Here is a 25,113-nt window from a genome sequence, read left to right as displayed (position 1 = left end):
CATAGCTCTCTCTTCAAATACTTGTATATCAGCTATCAGAGCCCAGTAGACACACCAGCAAAGCTGGTATGTCACCAAATTAGTTTCCTACATAGGGAGGAGAATTTATAGGCTTGATTTTTAAAAAGAATTTATTTAGTTTTGTGTAGAAGAACTAGGGTACAGGACAGAGGTGCAGGGGGTGAGAGGATTCACCAGAGACAGTGGGAAGCAGAATTGGCAGACCAACTGAAATACATCGCTGAGGGGAGCAGTGGGCAAGACTGGAGAGGTCTGCTGCACCATGATCCCTGGCTGGGGATCCAACTCAGGCTGTCCTGCTGGTGGCATTGAGACTTAAACCCTAGGCCATCAGGGAGGCCCTATAGGCTTAATTTTGTAATGAAGACCAATCTGAATATGATTCACTCATCCTTAAGGAGCTAATAATTGCTGTCAATGCGAATATCTGGTTTAGTTTTTTTTTTTTTTAAAGATTTGTTTATTCATACAGAACTGGGGAATAGGCCAGAGGTGCAGGAGTGGTGAGAGGTTTCACTAGAGAGTGTGGAGAGCAGAACAGGCAGATGGTCGAAGTACACTGCTGAGGGGAGCAGTAGGCGGGTCAGGAGAGGTCTGCTGCACCACGTGGATCACCTCCAGGGCAGGTGGAGATCGAACTCATGCTGAAGTGGCTTTTGTTTCTTAATGCTGCGCTTTAACCCGCTGCACCACCAGGGAGGGCCTGTTTTTAGTTTTTAATAGAAACTGATGCACCAGCTACTTTACTTCTTAAATCAGTGTCATCACCTAGCCAGTCATTACTTCCTTACCAGAGAGTTATTGCATTGTGTTTTGATGGCAAGTCTTGAGAATTAGATGGTGGTTCTTCTTGGTGGTCCTTTGGGTAGACAATGATCTGAGTACCCATGGCCTGTTTTGAGGTCTGATATTTTTTCACCCATGTTATTTGTCTGTGATAGGATTCTACATGCATTACCTGAGCTGTTCTCACCTGGGTTTTGCTTGCCTTTGTTTTGGAAGATATGTTGATTGCTGGTGCTGTCCTGGTGTCCCATTCACCCAGGGTTTTGCTGGACAGCTCTGTGGTCTAGGGCTGTCCTCTCCTCCTGAGTCTGAGAATGGGCCTTGTTTGTTTCTGTTTGCTTTGTTATGGAAACTCCACTGTTTCCAGCCAACTCCAGCTGTTGCAGGTTCTTAGTTACCATCTTCAGACTTCTTTGAGTATATTTTTCAATATTGTCCATAGGGACACCAGTGCTTCATGATGAAGGTAATTTGAAATTGTCTTAACTTGATGGCTTGGAGAAAATATATGAGAAAATGTTAAGCTAAATGAATTTGGCTAAAATATTAATACTATGGGGAGAAATGTGAATTCTAAGTCTGTATATTTTATTAAGCTCACATGGAGGAAGTCAGTCTCATTACAGAAAGGTGCTCTGATTCCTGTGCTCAGAATTTCTAAATGTGTCCACTATCAAAAGCATATCAGTGGTACAAATAACCTACTTATATACATAGAGTAAAATATATTCTTCATTTGAATATCTGGTCAACCTAGATATTTTCTACAGGATCTAGAATGAGGTAAAAAAAAATCCCGAAAGGTTTCTATATAAGCAGATGATCAGGTACTTGAATGAACTTAGTGAAACCCGTAATTCCATCACCAGTATATATTTATACCCAACTTTGTAAATGCAGGACTGCTGGGACACTAACATGACAAATTATTTAGTATGTTTGATTTGCCACAGGGAGAGCCCCTCTCACCTCCTTTCCTGGCCGGGTTTTCCTGGGAATTTGCCTCTTTAAATAACCCATGTTGGATTGTAAACATTTTTATTTCTCTCTTCTCTTTAACCTTGTCCTGTTTACATTGCAGTTAATTTCTTCATTCTCTTCCCTGTAGCTGTCACTCTTTCATTCTTTCTAGGAAATCTTTTATTTAGAATATGAACATGCTACTTGGGAAAACTGGAATGATAATAGTAATTTAGGTTGCATGCAATATAATCACACCACTGATTCTGATGCTGCTTTAACAGTGATCATATTTTTACTACTGTTTGCTCATTGCTTCATATTCAGTAAAAGTTTATTGGATGTCAGATACTGCCCTAAGTGCTGTAAATACAAAAAGAAAAGGACACATAGTTTTTGGACATGGGTAGAAAAAAGGTAAACTATACTGACAGTGTGCAAGCCTATCAAAGACTCTCATTTACAGATTTATTGTTGTATCAGAATAGTGAAGAACTGTCATTGGTCATGAAAATGATGCTGTTATACTGAAATAGTATTTATTAATTATTAATTCATCTATATAGTGATACTGAAAGTACTGTATTTCACTTCAATGCTAACTAGGAAGAGTTTAGATCTCTTCAAGGTATATGCAGGTATGCCATGCAGATGAAAGCTGGTTTCCTCACTTTGTGAGAATGATTTGTCCTGACCCTGTGCTGACATGTAGTTGGGAGAAAGTGATGGCCACAGGGTGGACAGATACTGATTCCTAATATTAATCCTGATTGGATGAAGATTTGCCTCACAGGCAAATGGGTAACAATAAAAGCATGTAGTTGTAAAACATGAGTTAATGTATATTAGTATTTTGACAATGTCAATAACCTTAAATCTTATATATGAATAACATTCATGTTATATGTGAATATTGCAAGTAATGTAATTTCTGTTGTCACTTTTAATTATAGAGATCATTTAATAATGATTATATTTTTCTGACAAGAAGAGTAAATGACCATATGAATAGACTCTGGAGGCAACATATCTTTTTTTTTTTTTTTAATGACTGAATCTGTGAATTAATGATAGAGCCTTGAAAAACTCTAGAGGCAGTTAAAAAAGAAGATGGAAGAAGGGAAAGTGGATTAGAAGGCAGGGCAGGGAAAAATTTCAAGAAAAAAGATCATTATTAAAATTAGCAAAGGGAGATTAGGTGAGATTGCATTTGACTATTAAGATGTCAATGGTGGGTTCTTCTCAAGGGGTCTCAGGTATGGAAGGATGTCAGCTGGATTTTTCTTTTTCTTTTCTTTTTTTTGAAGGGTTTTAGTGTTTTTTTCAAATATACAAATGTTAACCATTTTATTTTTCATATATATTTCTTTTAAAAATTATATATGTATATATTTACATCATTTTTCATTTTGTACATTTTTTCATCTCAGTTGTAATCCCCATGTACTTCCTACCACCCCTTCACCCATGTGCCATCACCACAGTCCTGTGTGCTTTTCCTGCCCCAGTTTTGATCACATTCCCCTTTCCACCTCTGTAGAATATCTCCAACGTTGTTTGTTGATTTTTATTTTGTTGTTTGTTGATTTTCATTTTTAATTTTCTTTTCTGATCCCTTATGCTCCTGCTATGAGTGAAACCATTCGGTGTTTTTCTCTTTCTTTGTGGCTTCTTTCCTTCTTTTTTTTTTTTTTTTTCAAAGATTTATTTATTTATTCATATAGAACTGGGGTACAGGCCAGAGTTGCAGAGGGTGAGAGGATTCACCAGAGACAGAGAGGGGAGCAGAACAGGCAGATCTACAAAGTACACTCCTGAGGGGAGCGGCAGGCGGGCCTGGAGAGGTCTGCCTCGCCATGTGGATCTCCTCAGGGAAGGCGGGGATCGAACTCATGATCGTGGTGTAAGCTTCTTAGTGCTGTGGTTTAACCCGCTGTGCCACCAGGGTGGTCCCTGTGGCTTATTTCACTAAGTATGATCCCTTCCAGCTCCATCCATGTTGCCTCAAAAGGCATGTTTGCTGAGTAATATTAGTCAGTTGGACTTCTGTGTGCTAGTAAGGGAGACAGGGATGCTGAACTTGATGAAAAGAAGTAGTGAGAGGAAACAAGACAGGGGAAGAATTTGCCTCTAAATGGCATTGGACTTGGACATGTTGATAATCCTATCTCAGTGCCACTTAAAAATGAGGGGTTGGAATGCTACAGATGGATGGGGAATAATGAGTGGAATGGTAAAAGCCCAACAAATTGGAACCAAACACACAGATGGCACTTGAAGAGAAATTCCTCCTCTAAGGCTTGCAGTCAGGTGTAAACCAGAGTCATGGGCTGGACCATAGGTTGAATTCAAGTCTTCAGATTCCATTCAGTGTTCATCCTCTTTACCAACTGCTTCTTACAAATGACACATAAATAAATTTCTATTTTAAAGTTCACTTCCAAGCTAAGATGCTAAGTATGACAAAACTCAAGGAACATCTTTCATCTTTTTACTGATTACCTTAACAGTTAAAGAAATTTTGGGGAGTTTGAAAGGCCCATGCCTGTCAAAAATAGCTTTATACAACATGAGATTCTCAAGTTTCCTCATAACAAAAGAGACTCAAACTCATTATATTAATAGTTAGCCTTAAAATAGAGATTGGCACATTTCATTTTTAATTTTCACTAATGTCTTTCAAGGACTCAGAGAACAGAAAACTCTTGAATATGAACTTCTCTTTCCTTTCCCTCTTTGCCTCTGAAAGAAAAGGGAAGCCACACAGGCTGTTCTCCGTGTTGGGAGGGAGGTAGAAAAACTGAGGCATATTCCTTGGCATAGGTGTTTGTGGGGACTCTGCCATGAGCTCCTACTTCAGCCAAAGACCTCCTTCTCCAACTGTCCATTTTTGTTATAGCAACTCATTCTTGGAAACTTCAAAACTAGTTGATGAAATCCTTGAGAAATGAAGTAAAAATCTTGGTTAGGTTCAGTTGAATGTGAAAGAGGGAAAACTTCAAAGTATCAATAGTATGTAGGGTTTTGTTTTATTGGTTCCTGGCATTAAGTATATTTTCTTCCAAAGCTGCCACTGTTTGTGCACTATTGAAGCCTTTATCACCTGGCTTATCAGGTTAGCTGCTTTTGATTTAGAAGTACCGTATTTATAAATTTTATTTACTTTTTCTAATTTGATGTCTTTGTTTTCTTGACCAGTCAATTCCTGTGTCTTTTGCATAGAAACTGCTGAGGGATGTTGCTTCCATCTCTATGTATTCCCTTTATCTTAGATGTACTTGGTATAAAAAAGGGTTTAGTAGCAGTTCTGTTATGCCAGCCATATCAATCGTGGAGAAGTCTGCAGATCTAGGCACACAGTCAACATCTAATAATTGTATTTGGGAAACTGTAAATTCTGGTCCTTTGCTGCTGTTTACTGCTAATTGGAAAATAAGAACACAGAAATATCTTCAACATATGTGGACTTAGAGATAGGAAAACCTTCCTCTGCTAGACTCTTTAGTGGATTAAGCAAAAAGTTTAAGAAATAGTATGAAAGTCTTTCAGAAAGGAAGGGGGAGAGGAAAGGAGCTAATATTCTTCAGAGCTAATATCTACTTCAGAATAGATATTGTTCAGTATACCTTTTAACTCGTGTGGCTAAATATGGTTTTTCCCTAATAAGGTTCAGAGGTTAATACATGATGACTTCAGAGTTGCACAGCTATTTGATGGCTATCCTGACTGTCGACTTGGAAGGACCACATTATGGTTGTGGAATGAATGAGCAGAGCAGCATGGCATAGCTCTCGCAGCCTGCAGCTCAAGCAAGTTACTGCATTACCAGTTTGCATTTCATCTATGTATTTTTCATAATAATAATTCTTTTGTTTATGTATTAGGAAGACCCCCTTGGCTTTGAGTTGGACCTCAAAGTTATAATGTGAATTTTCTTGCTTCCATTTATTTGTGAACAACTTATTTGTGGACATGTGGACATTTGATTTAAAGCTAACAGTGCTACTCCTGAAATGACTTTGATTTGCAGGAAAGTCCCAGGGAGCAGCAATGAGACAGCTGGTTATCTATTCTATGATAAATCCTTGTTTGTTCAGAATTTCAGAGGCAAAGGAGACAGATATATGTGGGTATATGGTTGCATATACATCTATGTCATTATGTATGTATGTAAACACACTTGCATATAATTACATATATTCTTAAACACTCGTATATATGTATATATTAAATAACCAGGCTTTGGCAGATTAAGATCATTTTTAAAAAAAAAAAGTCTTTTTTTTTTTTTTTTTTTTGGGCTCTCCCTGGTGGCGCAGCGGGTTAAAGCATTGCATTAGGAAGCTGGGGCACTTCCACATGAGTTCGATTCCCGCCTGCCCAGGAGGTGACCACATGGTGTGGTGGACCTCTCCTGGCCCGCCCGCTGCTCCCCTCAGCAGTGTACTTCGTAGATCTGCCTGTTCTGCTCCCCACTCTGTCTCTCATGGAGCATCTCGCTGCCCCTGAGCCTCTGGCCTGTACCCCAATTCTGTATGTACAAATAAATAAATCTTTTTTAAAAAATAGTCTTTTTTTTTTAAGGCTTTAAAAACAATTAGCTAAATCATTCCCTTTCAAGAACATTAACTTGCTGGTCACCCTTTCTTATATAATATAACAATGTATTTCAATCCACATTCCAACTTAAAAAAGGTTTACATAATTTTCAGAGTATCTAGGGGAGAAAGTAAGGTAACCAGTAGTTTGACCAGTAGTTATTTCTGTACCTATGCTATGCTACTTTTTTCTTCACAGAGAAGAAAAATGGGTGTTATTTTCTTCCATTTGGAGAAAAAGAATGTCTCTTAGGAGAAACAGTTTCCTATTTTGTGAAAACTAGTTTTCACGTTTCTGGGCTAATTACACCCTTTCAAACTTAGGACAAGGATCAGTTAAAGCTTATTCATATGCTCTTCCAAGTTAAAAAAAAAAAAAAAGAACAAGAGAAAAAAAAAACCACACAAAACAACCAGTTTCCTCTTTAAGCTCAAGAGAAAGTTCCTTGTTCTCAAATCCTTTTAGGAGGATAAGCCATTCTAAATCTCCTCCTTCACCTCTCTGAGGCACTTTCTAATATCACAGATGCGTGGAGGGCATTTTAAGCCCTAAATTGAGCAAACCGAATTGGTCTGGCGACTGCTTAGTCATGCATTAATTGGTCTAGAAATGGTTCTGGCATGGACATGAGGGAAATTAGAAATGCTCCACTATAATCAAAGATCTGCCTCTTAGGAATGGACTCTAGAGTTTGCATTCAGCCAACCTCACTGAAAAACTGGAAAATGTTATCTTTTTAAGTAGCTTTTCTATTTCTATAGGATTTATTGATTGTTGTTCACTGGCCTGTAGAGATACCTTGACTTGGGCCTGCAGAGTTATCACAATATTGTACTAAATCTTTGTTGTTGTTATTATGGTTTATTTATTTATACATATAGAACTGAGATATAGGCCAGAGCTGCAGGGGTGGTGAGAGGATTCACTAGAGACAGTAGGGAGCAGAACAGGCAGATGGATGAAATACACTGCTGAGGGGAGCAGTGGGCAGGTCAGGGAAGGTCTGCTGAGCCATGTGGGTCACCTCTGTGGAGGGAGATCAAACTCACATTGAAGTGGCTGTGGCCAGCTTGCAGCACTGTGTCTTAACCCTTTGCGTCACCTGGGAGGGCCTGTACTGAATCTTACTTAATCTACTCATCCCTATAAAAAATTTTTATTTTTGTATCTCAGACCTTCTAAATTCTGTGCCTAGTAGGTGATGAGTATATAATTTTAACCCTTCCCTGACCCCCATAAGGAAACCGACACACTTTCTCTTTTAAGAAAGAACTGCACACAACAAAATATAATCAGGACATGAGTAGACATCCAGTTCTGTTAGGTTCATTAAGACATAAGGTGCATAGTAATACTCATCCTGTAATCAGCACCACAATCCAGATATGGAACATTTCCATCACCCTTCAAATTCCCTGGGCTGCTGCTTTTTTGTGACCAAAGCAATGCCTCTTCTAAATCCCAATCTCTAGCAACTGCTTTCTGAGTTTTGCCATTTCCACAATGCCTTATAAACCACATACACTATGTAGCCATTCAAGTCTGGTGCTTGCCATTCACCATGAAGCATTTAAAATCCATCCATTTGTTATAAATCTTTGTTCACTGAGTAGCATTCCATAGTTGGGAGGTTACTCCAGTCAACCTTTCCTTCCACCCAAGGATATCTGGGATGTTTCTAGATTTTAGTAATTATGAGTAGAGCTGCTATACCCACTTATGCATAAGTTTTGTGTGACTGTAGTTTATATAATGTCTAGATAAATTCCTAGGAGTTGAGTTGCTGGTTGATGTGTTTACGTTTATCAAAGTATGATTTTCAATTTATCATGTATTTTATTAGTTTCCTTTTAATTAAAAAAGTAATGCATTTCTGTTGTAAAAAATAAAAAAGGTAAAAAAAAAGGTAAGAAAAAAATACCCTTACCCAGTATATTTTTGATTCTGATTTAGGTATATGCATATGCACATTAACAAAAATGGTTGATATTTATTGTTTTTGCTTCAGATACTTTCATTATCATTAAATATTATTTAACCAATATTTTAATAACTTCACACAAAAAGTAAATGATAAATGTTTTATCAACCTATGACAGATTGATAAAGTCGCTATTTTATATAGAGGAACATAGAATTCTTTGCTTGTAGCTTTCTGTACATGCTAAATCCCATTTGCATAGCTGTATAATATGTGAAAACATTTTGGAATAGTTAGTTACTCTGGCAAATTGCCTCTGTGTGTATATGTCCTTTAGATTTGAAGCTTAAAGGTATGGCTAGAATTTTGGTCCACCCACAATTTTTTCCTTCAGTGATCTCAACAGCTCTTGACATTGCTTTAAATGGTGATTGTACCAATATGTCATTCTTCACTTTGTAAAAGTTTGCTTCAGCTAAATAAATTTGGCTTAAAATACTAGCTTAATACTAGCCTGCCTGCTAGGTATGGCTAGCTAACTTTTAAACAAAATTCAAGTTATATAGTTTATTATCTTGTTTACAGACATGTTATCTAAAACCCAGCTAATAAGGATAATTACTTTAAAAAGAACCTTTTTAAAACTTGACTCTGGTTTTAGTCTTATTAGGACCTTTAAAATCTACAATATGCTTTCAAGTTAATTGTGAAATGAAGAGTTTTAGTTTAAAAATGGTTTACTTGTAGGCAAATTAGTTTGTACCCTGTAGGTAAATTTTTGTATGTGATCAATTTACTAAACACAGTGTAAAGTGCTAGGAATCTGGCCAGTCAGAATTCCATGCCTAAGTAGTGTTTCAAGGTGGCTTTGTATTTAGGCAGCGTTTTTAGTTCCTAAATAAATGAGAGATTGACACATCTAACTTGTATTTTGGTAACCTTTTAAGTGAAAGGGGCATTTTTAAATATTTCATGTTGAAACTACTATTTTAAAGCTGTTCTGTGTTCCTGTTGTCCAACTGTTTCTCCTTAGTTTTGAGTCATTTTAATCTAAACACGTTAAGTTTCAGTCTTGTTCTTTCTGCATAGAGATAGAAAACTGGTTCTGAAAAGAAAGCAGGACTCTTTTACAAGGAGGTTAGTGTTTGCACTCAAGTGAAAATATGTAAACTAGTCTTGCATTGATTTTTAGAACAGTTGAACGACATTTGGTATTTTAAAACTCATCATGTAATATATTTTCTTTGCAAATATTTTCCTTTATTCTATGTCTGTCAGTTGTTCTTCTGTCATGGACAGTACACACCCATTTTGGAATCCATGTGAATTGGTATAATTGGAGCAGCAAAAAATTCAGGTTAGATAATCAGGAAGAACTTTCTGAAAGGCCAGGGCTATAGGAACACTAAGAAGGTAGGAAATCTCGTCTTGGCATATAAAGAGTAATTTTGAAGTTATCTTTGTGAATCAGTTGGTCTCTCTGCCCCAAATTAAAGGAAGTGCATGAAGCGAATTTTCATGACCAGTTTTTACTTTGTGCATTTGGTTGTCTGAATATCAGCAAAGGGGAAAAGTTCTACAAGCCTAGTGTGAACCGTTTTCATCTTATATGTAGGAATGGGCTCTGGCAGTAGGAACACATGGTCCCCTACTTCTTAAACACTTCTAGTGGTGGAAAGAAACCTTTCATTCCATAAGGAAGGAAATCTGTAGTGGCACAGTTTTAATACAAATTTTTAAAATTGTGGTCTAAAATCTGTCTCTGGTAATTTTCTTCATTGGTTTTAGTTTGGCTCTTGATCATAATTCTTCAAAAGTGTTGTTTTTGATAGAGTACAGACACCCAGCTCCCACAGTCTTCCTTAACATGGTGTGGACTTGACAGCTGTTATCTCCCATAGGTCTTTCACTGTCCAGCCAAGCCATGGTGGGCCTAATTGGATAGGAGAGTGGTGAACTATACCCGATTTAGAGGACAGTGGAACGGGTCCCTTCCTTGTTCTGAATACGAGCTGCAGTCGCAGGAAGGGGGTGGTGCCTTCGTTCACTTTGATAGCTGTTCTCACAGTTGACCATCCTGAGGCCACTGCTCTCCGAAATCCCTACCATGTCAATGGTGTTTCACTAGTCCGCACTTTGAAGTTTTCTTGAAGTACAGTGCTTCATTGATAGTCAAGAAGTCCATCTGGGAAGTGCTGGCTTTGTTAAAGTTCTCTTCGAATCTTTTTTATAATAATTGACACTCCCAACTTTGCTTTTGATATTTGTAAGTTTGATAAGGGCATCTGTGCCTTCATTGAAGCCTTTACTAAACAAGTAGAACAGGATGGACTCCTGCTTGTTTCTTGGAAAGTCTCCTTGTCCTTAAAACAGTTACTTCTTTGTTTTATTTCAGTGTAGTAGTGCAGTAGTTCGGCTAGTGGCTGACTGAATTATGGGTCACTATTGGCTTCCTTTTGTAGTACTGCTGCAGATTTTGCATCAGCACCTTTGAAAGTTTGAAAATTCAATTATCTTCAAATCAGATATTACATATATTATATATATAATATATATACACACACACTCACAGAAAACTGAGCACTGCTAATTGAAGAGGTTTAAACTTATTTTAAAAATAAGTTTATAATAAAAATAAGTTATTTTAAACTTATTTTAAAAAATAGTACAGTGCAGAAATTAATGTAACAATATGCTCTTTGAACTTAAAACACTGAGTTAAAGCAAGTTGTTCAGAATGCTAAGGAATTCTCAGTCACAGGGAGCCAGTGTTCATCCTGCATGGGATGTACAGTACTGTGCATTCAAGCAGAAGGTTCTATCAGGTAACCCTGCTGAAGTTAGTCAATGAGTGACCGGCCAAGTGACTCTGGATGACGTGTGTTCTGCTTTAAGTGACTGCTCTTCCCACCATTTATTACGCGTTCTAAAGGAGCAGTTTTGACACAGGATAGTTGACCAAGGCAAGTGAACTTGCACCAAGAAAAACGAGTGATGGTGCTGGTTTTAAAATGGGCCCTGGCATTAATATATTAGTTCTATTATCGCTCAAGGCATAGTCAAGGAAGCAGATTCAAGATGAGCAGAAAATCAGGAAACTGCAGAAAGACTTGGATAATTTGAAGCTCATCTAAATGCCACTTCAACTGGCAAGGATTGACCTCTAGTTAAATGGCTCTCACTTGGGTTTCTGCTTTTAGGCTCTCTATTTCCACCCTGTTCTATCACGGAGGAATCTCACCAGTGCAGCAAGGGTGATCCCTTGAAATCGAAGTCCAGATTTTGACACTTTTCTGCTCCAAGCTGTGCAGTGGCTTCCCACTGCATTTAACACCACATCCTTACAATGACCTTACTCTGACCCTACCTGTTTTTGTCTCTTTTGCTCCAGCCAACAGGTGTCCTCTGTTTCTCGTGCACTTTAAGCCTAGGTCACACCAGGGTTTGCACTTGCTGGTCTGTCAGCCTCTAAAGTTCTTGCATATCCACATGGCTCGGTCTATTCTTTATTCAGGTCTCTTTTGGAATATTACTTCTTAAAGGCTTTTCTCTGCAAGTTTGTCTAAAATGTTGCTCTCCTCACTGCTCAGCTGATTCTCATCAGCTGTTATGAATTCCTTACATAGCAGGCACTTAATATTTGTTTATTTTCTCTCCATTAGAATGATAGGAAGGTCAGGGAGCTTGTTTGAGCCATTAGTAAAATAGTCAATAACCACTGCCTACCTGGAATGAAAGAATGAAAGAATATATGACTTAGGGACTGGCTCTGGCCATGTGGTGGACTGTGGGCCAATCTCTCTGTGTCTTTGGGGTGTTGGGGGAGTTATGAGGTGCAAATGGGATAGAATACACAGAAGAGCCTCATGAATAGTGAAACACTTATGAAATCGAAGGTATTTTAAGATTCATTTTATGCTCAGACTTTAGGGATTGGTTCTCTGTTTTTGTGCACCAATGTTGTTCTTGTGTTGTGGACTTTGCGCAGAATTAGGAAGAGGGACTTTTGGATGAATGATACCTCTGGTGAAATGAGCGTTTGGCTGCTCTCAGTGAGTCCTGTTTTTTTTGCTGGTTGAGAGCCCTGAACAATTGGTCTGAAGATCTAAGTAAGGGGCAAAAAGGGGACAAATATAGAAAAATGGGCTCCTGAATTCAATAGCCATTGCTGATTTAAAAGTGGGACCGAGAATAAGCAAGGACTCTCTTACCTGTGCCCTCTCCTCCTCCTGCACTATTGTGTGTGGATCAGAAAGACAGACTTACTAAATTGGGGGTGGGTGGGTATGACAATTTGCTGGATGTGAGTATTTTGAAAAAGCACCCCCCTTATGATGTGTCATTGAAAGACAACATTCCATATGTTATCTTTTGCCCTTAGCTCTTGATTTTGCTCTTAGCTCTTGATTTTGAACAGATGAGAATATTCTTTGTTGGCATCAAAATTCAGCTCCTTTTCCTCCCCCACCCTTCCTTCTTACAAAAGTGTTTCCAGATTGTTTTTGGTGGTAGAGATTTCTTATTTTCACTTATCTACTTATTTTCCATCTTTCTATCCCTTTTTGCATTGCAGTTGAATTCTGTGTTGCTTCATCTTTCTAGTCCATTTTCCTTTTGCCTTGTCATTACTGTGTAGTCCACTGCTGCTGTCACTTCCTCCTCTTACCCTCCCCATTGAGCTCTCATCCTTGTCTTTTTCATTGCTGGCTTCCCAGATGCTCCCATACACTCTTGGGGATCTGGAGCTGAGTTGTGTTTCTGGATGCTTTTTCTTCATTATTGTACTTCTCTCATTTCTGTGGCTCCTTGTATTCCACGTTCTGATTTTTACCTGGATGTGCTCTGATTTGAGAGGGAAAAGAATCAGGAGAAGAACAGCTGATCTCGTGCTCTCTAGTTTAACAAAGGTGACGGGAGACTAAGAACAGAAGGGGCAAGGAGGTACAGGGATATGGATGTTGGGGGACCCACATGGATATTGAGAAACTTGGGGAGAGTGGAGAGTTGGTTGATTCTGACCCTGTTCCCATAGAGGTCTTTTCAGTGAAGCAGCAGGGTTTTTTGAGGTCAGAGATGATAGTTATTTCAGACAGTACTTTGCAGGAGTGGGAAGAGCTTTGTTTGGAGGGTGAACACCTGGATGCTAGCCTGTGTCCGCTGTGTGATGAGACTCAGCAGCCGTTGGGTGTCAGCTTCCCTACCTATTCAGCAAGGATTTAGATATGAACTCTGAGGTTTCTTTTAGTCCTATGTTTTGTGTATTTTGGAATCTATGTTTCTCTTAGTAAGGATTGTCTGATATATATATATATATATATATATTTATTTTATCTCGCACGGGGTATAATTTGGCAGGCTCTTTGGTGCTCTTATTTAAGAATGGCCTGTCTGCTGCCATGTGTATGTGTGTGTGCACATGTGCGTGCGTGTGTGTGTGTCTCTGTACACGTGTGCATGTGTGCCTTGGCAATAGAGGTGGAGGAGATATTCTGGCACAGATGCTGGTCAGATGAGAGGAACAAAGGTCACTGCTCCCTTCTCTTGTACTTTCCTAACAGGGACTTCCTGTGGCGTGCACGAGTTATGTGATCTATCCTGAAATAAGAGTACAGCTAGTTGTGTTCTTTGTTAGGAGTGATCAATTCATGGAGCCAGAGTTCTTTGTGCAGCTGATAGTGTTGGTTTGGGTTTGGCACCTTCAGTGCTGTCCGTGAATGAAACTGACCTTCCCGTGACACTTGCTTTGACACAAATCCATAGACCTCAACTGCTGAATAACCACCATGTGAGATTACTGTCGGTATGGGTTCAACCCAAATCTTCAACACTGTAGTGTTTACTGTGTTGCCAATGGAAATTTGTTTACACTCGATATATAATGTGCTCGGGAGAATATTCCCTTAGATCATTAGTAACTAGGGACTTTGGTCACTGATAGACTGGCAGAGGGTATGTAGGCTCACAGTGGCTTTATAGACCGTAAGCAGATGTGTTGAAACTTATTATTTTTAAAAATATTTATTTATGCATACAGAACTGGGATATAGGCCAGATGTACAGGGGCGGGAATTCACTAGAGACAGAGTGGGAGCAGAATAGGCAGATCCATGAAGTATACTGCTGAAGGGAGCAGTGGGCGGGTCAGGAGAGGTCTGCCACACCTTGTGGGTCATCTCCCTGGCCAGGAATTGAACTCATTCTGAAGTAGCTTTAGCTTCATAGAGCTGTGCTTTAACCTGCTGTGCCACAGGGAGGGTTGAAACTTATTTTAAAGGAGAAACTTTTTGCCTATTAACAAAGTATTAAGGGAACTGGATAAAAACTTTTATTTCTATAAATATATTATTCTAATTTAAGTTTACTGCATTTTTTTTTTGAGTCAGTGAGAAAGATTGCTTAGCTTGGGACCTGTCCTTCTCCATTGTGGTGGTGTGTTTTTATTTAATAGTCTACTTCATAAAAACTTTATATTTCTGAAAGCTTCGCAATGTAAATTATTATACAAAAGGCTCTATTATATTCAGTGTATTAAAGTTTGATAAATAATACAGTTAAGCAAATGTAATCTTTTTAGATTAAAAATAAGTGGAGGGCCCTTCCTGGTGGTGCAGGGGGTTTAAGCATAGCACTAAGAGGCTAAAGCCACTTCAGCATGAGTTCAATCCCTGCCCTAGAGGTGATCCACATGGCGAGGCAGACCTCTCCTTACCCGCCTGCGGCTCCCCTCAGCAGTGTACTTCATCGATCTGCCTGTTCTGCTCCCCACTCTGTCCCTGGTGAATCCTCTCACCCTCCGCATCTCTGGCCTGTACCCCAGTTCTGTATGAATAAATAAATAAATTTAAAAAAAAGTGGAAACATACTTTATGCAATGAAATTAAGTAAAATGTTTGTGAGCCCTTAACATTTCCCTATTAGAACTGAGCGTTCCCTGATGTCAGTTTGAAAACTACTAATGCAGAGAAAATAATCAACTCGAGGAGGTAAAACAGAAATCAAAAGGAAAGTATAATGGAGATATTATTTAAAAACTTAATCAAGTACACCCACTTTTTCATATGGAAGCTGATAAGCTACAACGATAAACCAGGTAGCAAAGATTCTATACTTTTAAGTTTTTTACCTCCATTTCTCTTAGAACAAACACGTTTATAAACAAAACAAATACAGAAAACAAAAGTATTATCTTTCTCCTAAATTGAAGCAATCCCTGTCATCTTTGAACATCGCTGATCCTTAGAAGGTTTTCCCTGTAGAACTGAACTCTGCCCTGTCCTTCCCTCCATTGTTTGATGCTTTCCCCTGGAGACCTGCAGAACATGCCTAACCCCTTATCTATATGATAGACCCTCAGATATTTGCAACAGTGTCCATTTACCCGTGAGTCTTTTCTTCTTTGGCAAAATAGTCCCAGTTCCTTCAATTGTTCCTCATACAACAACATGGTTTTTGAATCCCTTCTTCACCCTTGTCATTTTTCCATTAATATACTGTCAGTTTTGTCTATATTTTTATGCAAGTGTCTCACGGACCAGGTATGCCTGACAGGTATAGAGAAGAAATGGACCGTACCCATTCTTAAGGAGTTGTTAGATTTTTATCAAAGCAGACGAAGGCAGAATTGGTACTTTTTGGGTGCTTGTCTGAGTGATGACTTAGATGATTGCAGACTAAAATTGCAACTGGTAACCAACTGTTCAACTTCATTTTGCTTTATTCTTTGATTACTTTGGAACCAGTTGCAAGGCTTTTATTCCTTAAGAAATAATGGGACAAGAATAGATAATGTAATTTAAATCTTCTCATACCCAGCCCAGTACACATCTTACTATGAACTGCTGCTTAGAGTCAGATTTTTGTTTTCAGTTTCTAGGAGTTTTATATTTTTGTGAACTCTGGAAGTTAGTGATTTTAAAAGGAAACAAGCGAGGAGCTTTTAAAAGTCTACTTCTAGTCTTGTGAGAAATCTGGAATCATTTACTTGTCATGAGTCAACAATTAATGAGTCATGAATTGTTTTTTAAGTCAATACAGTGTATTACAGAAGTGGAAGCTTTTTTCAGTCTTATAGAGGTGTGAAAGTCATTGAGAATTTATTTGTTTACATTTAATTGAGTTTACAGCAGAGGTTTGAATAGTAGATGCATTTTAAAAATTGATATATACCTTTAACTTATGGTAATCCTTTTGAGAAGTAATCTGGTTAATTATATAATTCAGATCTTTTATATCCTTAAAATTGCCTTGAATGCTTATTCTATTAGCTATTGAGAAAAGAATGCTGAAGTCTCCCATTAGGCTTATAGGCATGCTTATTTACCTTTTGGACTTGTTAATTTTTCTTTTTTATCTTTTGAAGCTATGTTGTTAGGTACATACTGCTTCAATTAATCATATCATTTTGTTCAACTGATTCTTTATATGCTAAAAGGCTTCTCTTTTCTCTAGTACTGTATTGCTTTAAAAGTTACCTTGATATTATTTTGACTATACTAGCTTCCTTCTGGCTAGTAATATGTAGTATATCTTCTTTCATTTAGACTTTCTGTGTTATTTTGAAGTGTGTTCCTTGTAGGTAGCCTATAGGTAATTGTTATTGCTTTTTGAGTAAATTGTGTTTGGGTTAGTCATTTTATGGCTAATATAATTGTTGATAAAGTTGGATTATATCTGTTGTACAGCTCTATTTTACACACGTTGATGTTCTTTGTCTTTCTTACCTTTTGTTTTTTGATTAATATAGTTTTCATTTTTCTTTCTATATTGTACAGTCTTCATTCAGTTTGTGGTGGCCCTCAACTTAAAACATGTTATAATTGTTGTAAGCTGTTATTTTAACCTTCTCAAAACTGCCGGATACTGCAGTTCTATTACCATTTACATTGTTGTGTCAGGCATTGCAATTCTGAATATATTTTAAACTCATGACATTATTTTTTTATTTCATACTTTAGATGTCATTATATTTACTCATTTCACTGTTTTTCATTGTCTCTTGCATTTCTATGCTTCTGTTGAAGGTCATTTTATTTCTGCTTGAATAATTACCTCTGGTATTTCTGATAGTGTTGGCCTGCTGGCAATGAATTCTCTCAGCATTTGTCTTAAACATTTTAAGTTCACTTTCATTTCTAGAGAACATTTTTTATAACTTTTATTACATGGAATTTTAGATAATCAGTTACTTCTACTAATTGCTTATCTCATTCGATTGTCTTCTGGTTTCCATAACATTCTTGAGTATTTCTCTTCCTTGAGAACTTTTATTTTTACCCCCCCATTTCCATAGTTCTCAGCTATCTTTATGAATATGACCTTTTAATTTTTCCAGTTTGTATTTTCTAGTTTTATCAACAGGAATGTTGGCCTAATGTACTCTTATTTCATCCTTCCTGGAAATTGAAGCCTTTCCTACCTCTAAGGTCATTTCTTATAAATTTCTTAAATAATTTTAGTTTATTTTCCTTAAAGTTTTCATATTTCCCTTTGAATCTAATCAACTTACATTAACCTTACATTCACTTGTATCTTATTAACCCAGTTTTAAGTTAGGATAATAAACTTGAATGATATAGGTACTTTATGCAATACAAAAGTTGCTTTAAATATGAGGTGGTCGGGCTCTCCCTGTTGGCACAACAGGTTAAGATGCAACATTGCAAGTTAGCAGCAGTTGCTTCAGTGCAAGTTGGATCTCCGACCCTGGAGGTGATCCACATGGTGCTGCAGACCTCTCCTGTTTCGTCCACTGCTCCCCTCAGCAGTGTGCTTTTATCTGCCTTTCCTGCTCCCTACTCTGTCTCTGGTGAAGCATCTCACTGCTCCTGCACTTCTGGGCTGTACCCCAGTTCTGTATGCATAAATAAACAAAAATCTTTAAAAAAAAAAAGAATTTAAAAATAAATATGAGATGGTCTCGTTTAATGTGGAACATAGAGAAACATACTAGGGCCAATTAAAACCAAACCCATACTAAACACTTAATATCTGACTGTAAAGCTGATGTATTAGTAAGGAGGGTGGTAAAGAGAAATGGGGGAGAGAAGGGACACAGTGAAACATGGTGGGGTACAGGTGGTAAGCAGAGTGTGAAAGTCTACATTTCTAGAGGCTTTAACCTATAGCTTCTGGAGCAGATATAAATATGTAAACTTACTTTACTTCAATGAACATAATTTGGGAATAAATCAATACTAATGCTTTAAACAAGTGATTCTTAAACTTTTGAGTCTTTTTTTGTACCATTCTAATCATCTTTGATTAAAAGCAGATGCTTTCCTGATGAATGCTTAAAACTTTGTATGTGTCTTCAGAGGGAGTAGGTAACACTTTCTTGCCTTCCCCTCTCCATCTGTATCTACCCATGGTGATGATCATATCTGTCTCCAGTCTGTACCTAACTCCCTGTATTAGGTGCATACAATGAATATTAAATATAAACTTGAGCACCTGCTGTTTATACAATACCACGCTGGGTAGAAAGTGAGTTATACCTTGAACAGGAGGTTCAGTTCTGATATTTTCAGTTTTCTCATGTCTAAGATCATAATAATGCTTCCCAGGTATGATTGTGAAAATAAGATTAGAAAATACGTAAAGCACTTTATAAATTATGAGTTGTACTGTAGATATAAATAATACATGTCTGTATATAGATAGGCACATATCTATAATATGTATACAAATAGGGAATTTATTTTGCATTTTCACTTTGTTTTTTAATATATAATTTATATGTATGTATGTATGTATGTATGTATTTTTTTACATCATTGTTCATTTTTGTACATTTGGTTTCTTCTCTTAGTTATCCCCACAGAATTCCCACCACCAATTTGCCTATGTACTTCACACTTTGCTTTCAAGAATTCTGTTTAACAGTAATTTGAAATAAGACTATGTGACCATAGTACTTTCTTTGGAATTGTGCTTGAGGAATGTAATAAGGATAACTGTAACTTGGAGGTTGGGGTGAAATCAAAGAACTCAATGTTGTTAGTACTAGTACTAGTGCTAGTTAGTACCTGTATTTCTAATCACTTAAATATTAATTTTACAGATACTACATTTTAATGAATTTCTCAGGGATCTCAACATTTAACATACTGTGCTCTGTGAAGGCTTAGTGTAGAAAATTCATGTATATGTGCTTATATATATATATGTATATATATATATATATACACACACATGTATAGGGGGTTATTGTAAAGAGTATATATTTTATACAGAAATTTAAATATTTAAGGCAGAATTAAATTTGATAGTTCACATAGACCATTTTTTTATATTAGCACAATGGTTTTCATTATAACACAACATATCAATTAACACCTACATAAAAGCTAACAGCACTTTTGTTAATTTCTCATGAAATTTCTTTAATATTTTGATGTATTTTGAGAATATGAATATTAGAACACATGTACACATACAAACCAGTTTTCTAATTATTTAAGGGCTTCCTATCCCCCCCAGGAATCTATGTATAGATGGTCCCAGATTAGGAAAATCCATGTAAAAAGTCACACACATTGTTCTCATTGTCATAATTTAAAAATACAGTGTCAGTTTATTGCCCACTCATGCCAGATATTTCAGAAACTTGATAAAGTTGTTGTTAAGCAAATGATATTGTTACTGGCAAGGTATAATTATATACAGATGCACTGTCTACAGAGGTTGAAAGAGGAGAGAATGGGAGGGAGAACATTAATACAAAAATAACCAGTGATTTATATAAAACATCCACCAAGCTTTTCATAGTATTAGAGAAATAGGTAAATGAAAAAGTATTTAGAACTGTCATTAGTGTTGATCATATCTATCTTAAATGCCATTTAAGAATAATAGAGTTAGATGATATAATGTATCAAACATATTTAATAGCTTTTTGGTTCTTTGAGAATAAATCCATACATTCAGATTTCAGCAGAAGGGTTAGTCTTAAGAATTACCCATGAGTTTTACAAGAAGACTTTTATCTAAGAGAAAGTTTGATGGTAAAAACAAAAATGTAGGTTTAATTTACATTTTTTACATGTGTTTATAATGAGGTGATTTAGTGTGATTATAGTTCACACTTTCTACTTTACATTTGTTATTCCCATTTTAGCTGACCTTTGGAAATAAGTGCTATTTATTGAGTACAAGGTACAAACTTAATAATCAGGGGGAAAGGAATAATTTTGTTATTGATTTCAATAAGTTTATTTGGGAAAGTGAGTTTGCCCTGTCTAAAGTTGAAAGTGAATTCAGATGTAAATAGAAATAGCAGAGTAGTGTTCTTAAAATTCAATCAGTGCACTAACAATGTTGACAACATTTAGTAATCGATAAAAGTGAACAATGCATTTCAGTGACAGTGAAAATAAGAGTTAATTAATGAACTGTTTATATCTGTCTTGACAAAGTTGGGATGAAAATGACACAGAGGGTAATGAAAATTGAAGGACATTTTTGGAAAGCAGTTTGTCAATTTTTGACAATTATTCACATTTTTAGGCCCACTTTTTAAATATTCTAGAGTACTTTAAGACATAAAATATAATCATGAAAATGTTTATACTGTTAAGTTAGAAATAGTCAATATAGAATAGAGTGATGCTAAGTCAATTATGGAACATCAAAAACTTGATGTAATGACAAAGTTCATAATGACATGGAAAATGCTTTTGATAGAAGATGGAAAAGCAGGAGGATAGGTGTATTTGTGCCACAAGTATAGCTGTCCAATAACTTGCTGTGCATTGATCAAAGACTGGGAGGAAATAGGAAAAATTAAAATTGATATATTAGGGTCATGTCAATATAAATGAAAGTTTGTTATCTTTAATTGCTGTCACTTTATTCAATATAAAATTATTTTTTTTTGCACTTATCAGTTCTGTGTTAAATATCAAATAAATTAGCAATGCACTTATTTGGTAGAAGGCATTACTTTGTTCCTAATGGAAAGTTATTCCAAGACAACTTATTTCAGTCTGTCCTTCTCACTGATTTAAAATGATTCCTTTATTAATTTCAATGTGTTTGTTTTTGGAGTTTGTGCTTTGTGGCCTATCACTGTGCTGTCACAACACTATTTATACATTCCCATTTTCTTACTCTGTTTTCTTATGTGGTTGGCAAGTGCTGACCTTTCCTTCTATAGCTCACGTGTCTTTCTTTTTTCCAAAATTTTCATTTGTATTTGTGTATTTATTATTCCAGATCAACTTTAGAAAAAGCTTGAGATTCATTTGAAAAAAATTCAGTTTGGTTTTGAGTAGAGTCAACTTTATAGAGTCTGTTGTGGGCAGATAATTTTGCCCATGATGCCTCTGATTGTTTCCAGAAGTTTTAGTGAAATATTTGAGATATAATAGATTGACAGAAAGGTGATAGGTCTGCCTAGAAGTGCAGTGATTCTGTTATCTATGCCAACAAATTCACATGGGAAAGTTTATAGTTGTCAATTGCCTTAAAACAAAGTATGCAATTGAATCCAAATGGGAAAATGATAAACACATATTGGAATTTTATAAATTATTTGGAATTTATTTTGCCATTAATAAAATGAAGAGGAGTAGGAGATTTTCAGTGGTCACAGTAGTTAGTCTAGACTCTTAGCCAAAAATGGTCTCTTGTGGCTGTTTATTCATGCTATGCTTGTTCTCCAGCCTATTTTCAGAAGCCCATTCTTTCTGCTGTTCTCTATTTAGCTTTAGCTAACTTTTTTGAGTGAAAATACTCTTTTTCTTTCATATTCATACGTTCTTTCTTCTTCTCCAACCTCCTAGACCTTGTCCACTTGTATGTCACTGAGCTCTGTGTTGGTTCCTTCATCTTCCTGCCCACCTCCACCTTTCTCCTGCAATATCTCTCAGTGTCTTTCTCATCAGTTTTTGGTAAGCAAGTATAAGGGGCTGCTTTTATTGAATATTATGCTTAGTGCTATGACTTCTGGGCATCTCTCTTGAATGGACACCTTTTATTTTTGACCTGCCTCTTGTTTATTTTCTTTGAACACTGGAAAGCTTGTAAAGGTCTTGAAAGGGAGACATAATTGAATTATAAAGCTGTACTGTTTGGGGTTCTATTTCATTGGGGAGGGTTGCCATTAAACTCCTTTATAGATTGTAGCCCTGTTCACTTAACCAAATAAAATAGTAATATGATCGTTGTTTTGAGTAGATACAGATTAGATATCCTTGGGATCTGTAAAAAAAACTTTGATCTCTTTATACAATTTGTTTTCTATTAAAAAACAAAATCTCTAGCAGGTCAGATCGGATTCTGTCCCTGGATAAGGAGCAGTCCCTTTAACAACCAGGAACATGACTAAAACAAGCTGTTCTTCCTTTTTTAGGAAATGGAATTTCATCTAAGTTTCCTCTCTCAGTCATGTCAGACATTTGTTATTGTTTTTTGGCTTTTCAGATCCTCTTCCTGAACGTTTAAAAAACGCTATTGTATGGCAGATTTTTCTTGGCATGTTACTTTCTGTTGGTTCTGTGTGTGCATATGTGCGTGCTGACATGCAGAGAGAGGACAATTCTAAATTGGCCATTGGGATTTTTTTTTTGAAACTCATGAGCTGGTATAAACTTGTGTTTATAAACTTGTGTTTATACCAGCTCATGACTTAAGATAGCTTCGTGTGTGTATGATGGATTGCAACACCCCTAGGAAAATAAAGTCTTTTTTAACCAGATGAAATAACCATCTGGTTACTGGAAAGAGGAGTTCTGCACTGATTTTGTTATTGTTACTGATGGCCTACCTCTAGATAACTTATGAAACTCTGTGCTAGTATCAAGGGCAAGCAAGTGTTAATGGGACTATGTAGTTGTTTCCCTGTTCACTTTTCTTCCCTGTCCCAGGGTAGGGAAATGTCAGTGAGCAGGTTTGTTTTGTTGGGCATGCACAGGAGAGTCCAGCTGCTTTTCTGTGTTGTAGGGAGCTCTGAAGGTGTCCCCAGAGGGTGACCCTGTCCACCTTCTGGTTTTCAGTTCCCTGCCACTCCCAGAGGCTGGGCAGAATGCTGCCCCTCCCTGTGTGCCCTCTTTCTGTTGCCTTTTTGTGTTCCAGGCTAGGGTGTGTACCCAGTTTTAGAGTCCTTGGGGTTCCAAGATGATCTGGCAGGCTCTTCTGTGGCTGCTGTTCAGGGCTGCTGTTTGCACTGCTGACATAGCCCCTTACTCAGCCCCTGGGTGGGGATTTCTTTGAGACACCAGCCTGCTGCCTGCTGCCTCAAGTTCTTTCTGTCTCAGAGCATGCCTCATGGCCCAAGGTGGCCTCTTTTCCTCGGGATCAGGGCACTTTGTGGGGCTTTTTGCCCACCAGAAGTTTTCAAGAGAAAGTGTGAAGTCAAGCCAGATGAGAAAGAGGATTTGCAAATCCCTTAGAGAAGACAGATAGCAGTTGGAAATGGCATAGCAAGTGTGGGAGCACATGGTACTATGCATTTGGCAGTATTTGTGAATATTTAAGATTCTTACAATGAACTGCACTCTACTATGGGGTATGTGCAGAGAGAAAAATGATTTTGAACCTTTGGACTATGGTGGGATCTCCGATGCGGGAAAAAATAATGTAAGAATTAAGAATTGAAGTAAAAAACAACTAAGTATCAAATATATACCTCTACTCAATTAAAAATAAAAACAGCTCTTCCATCTGATCGATTCTTCAACTGTAAAACAGGACGCACCAGCTTTGACAAGACACTTAATATATCAGTGTATCTCCCTGTTGTCAGAAATATCACTGGAAAGGCACCTTCATTATTTGAACTCAGCCACATGCAATGATCCTAACAAGCAATGTGGTTTTGGGGCTCCCCCTCCCCTTTCACTGTGCTTTCTTACAACATGGACAAGGCAATGTGACGATGCTGACCTACTCATCTTTCAGGGGCAGATGACGGTATATGCGAAGTTTGGCAGCAATGTATACCTTCCTAAAGATGCTGAGTTTTACTTTATTTATAATGGAGCTCATCAGAGACACATCGTGATGGCAGAACGTGCAGAGGACAATGTGCTCCAGTCCAGCATTCCAGGTGAGGCGTGCTCTGTAGTGTGCAATGGGGCAACTGTCTGTGAGCATCTTCTCCCAGGGACACAGTCTGGGAATGTTACAGGGCACCCCAGTGTGAACTGGGCTGCCTGTCTGTGGGGCCTCACCCATGCGCTTAAAATTTAATTGTACTGCAGGCACACACAAAGGGGTCGATAATGGGTTTATTTACAAAAGGGGAAGGTAAAAGGAACAACCCAGGGAAAGAGAGCGAGAGATACAAGGTAACTAGAATATCTTACCAGCTCTGCTGACTTGGAGCTCTAGTAACAAATTGATAGCCCCAATCACATGGTCAGGGAGAGCAGTTGCCCAAGCCCCAGCCTTTGAAAATCACTCCCTATTTATCCCCCAAAGTCCCAGAATCCCTGCTTAGCTCCACCCTTGGGTCCTCGCAGTTCTCTCCCTGGTACTGCTGGGAGTTGTAGTTTCCAATCGCTGGAGTAGGGGTGGAGTCCACAAAACTGCAGAATTAGGACATCCTTCCCCTTAACAGGGAGAGGGCCAGGAGAAAGGGCAAGTACTGCAGTGACAGGGAGGAAGGTCACGGTAGGGAAAGCACTTGTGCTGGGCTGTCTCCTGGCTGGGCTTTTTGGTAGGTCTGCTAGGCAGCCTTGTCTGCAACCCCACTCTCAGCGCTTGGCTGCTGTGTGTACCATCCAGGGGAGACACTGGCTCTCGTGGTTACTGTGTTGGGGTGACTCAGGTAGAAGTGAGGCATGGAGTGTTCATGTTCACTCTCCCTCATTCTCCTGGAGTCAGCC

General features: G+C 37.6%; 1 protein-coding gene across 3 annotated transcripts in view; it reads left to right on the top strand.

The window, feature by feature from the left end:
* The window catches only part of ARHGEF28 (Rho guanine nucleotide exchange factor (GEF) 28), a 252,950-nt gene that overhangs the window by 61,254 nt on the left and 166,583 nt on the right, over positions 1-25,113 (top strand). For all 3 annotated transcript variants that reach the window (XM_012721846.1, XM_012721845.1, XM_012721847.1), the window contains exon 3: positions 24,185-24,332. In XM_012721846.1, the coding sequence (XP_012577300.1) occupies positions 24,185-24,332 (148 nt within the window). The remainder of the gene's footprint in view (positions 1-24,184; positions 24,333-25,113) is intronic.

This window comes from Condylura cristata, unplaced genomic scaffold (genome assembly GCF_000260355.1).
Source record: "Condylura cristata isolate star-nosed mole 26May11 unplaced genomic scaffold, ConCri1.0 scaffold00007, whole genome shotgun sequence".
In the NCBI taxonomy this organism is placed as follows: Eukaryota; Metazoa; Chordata; class Mammalia; order Eulipotyphla; family Talpidae; genus Condylura; species Condylura cristata.
This window is presented reverse-complemented; position numbering and strand designations above follow the sequence as displayed.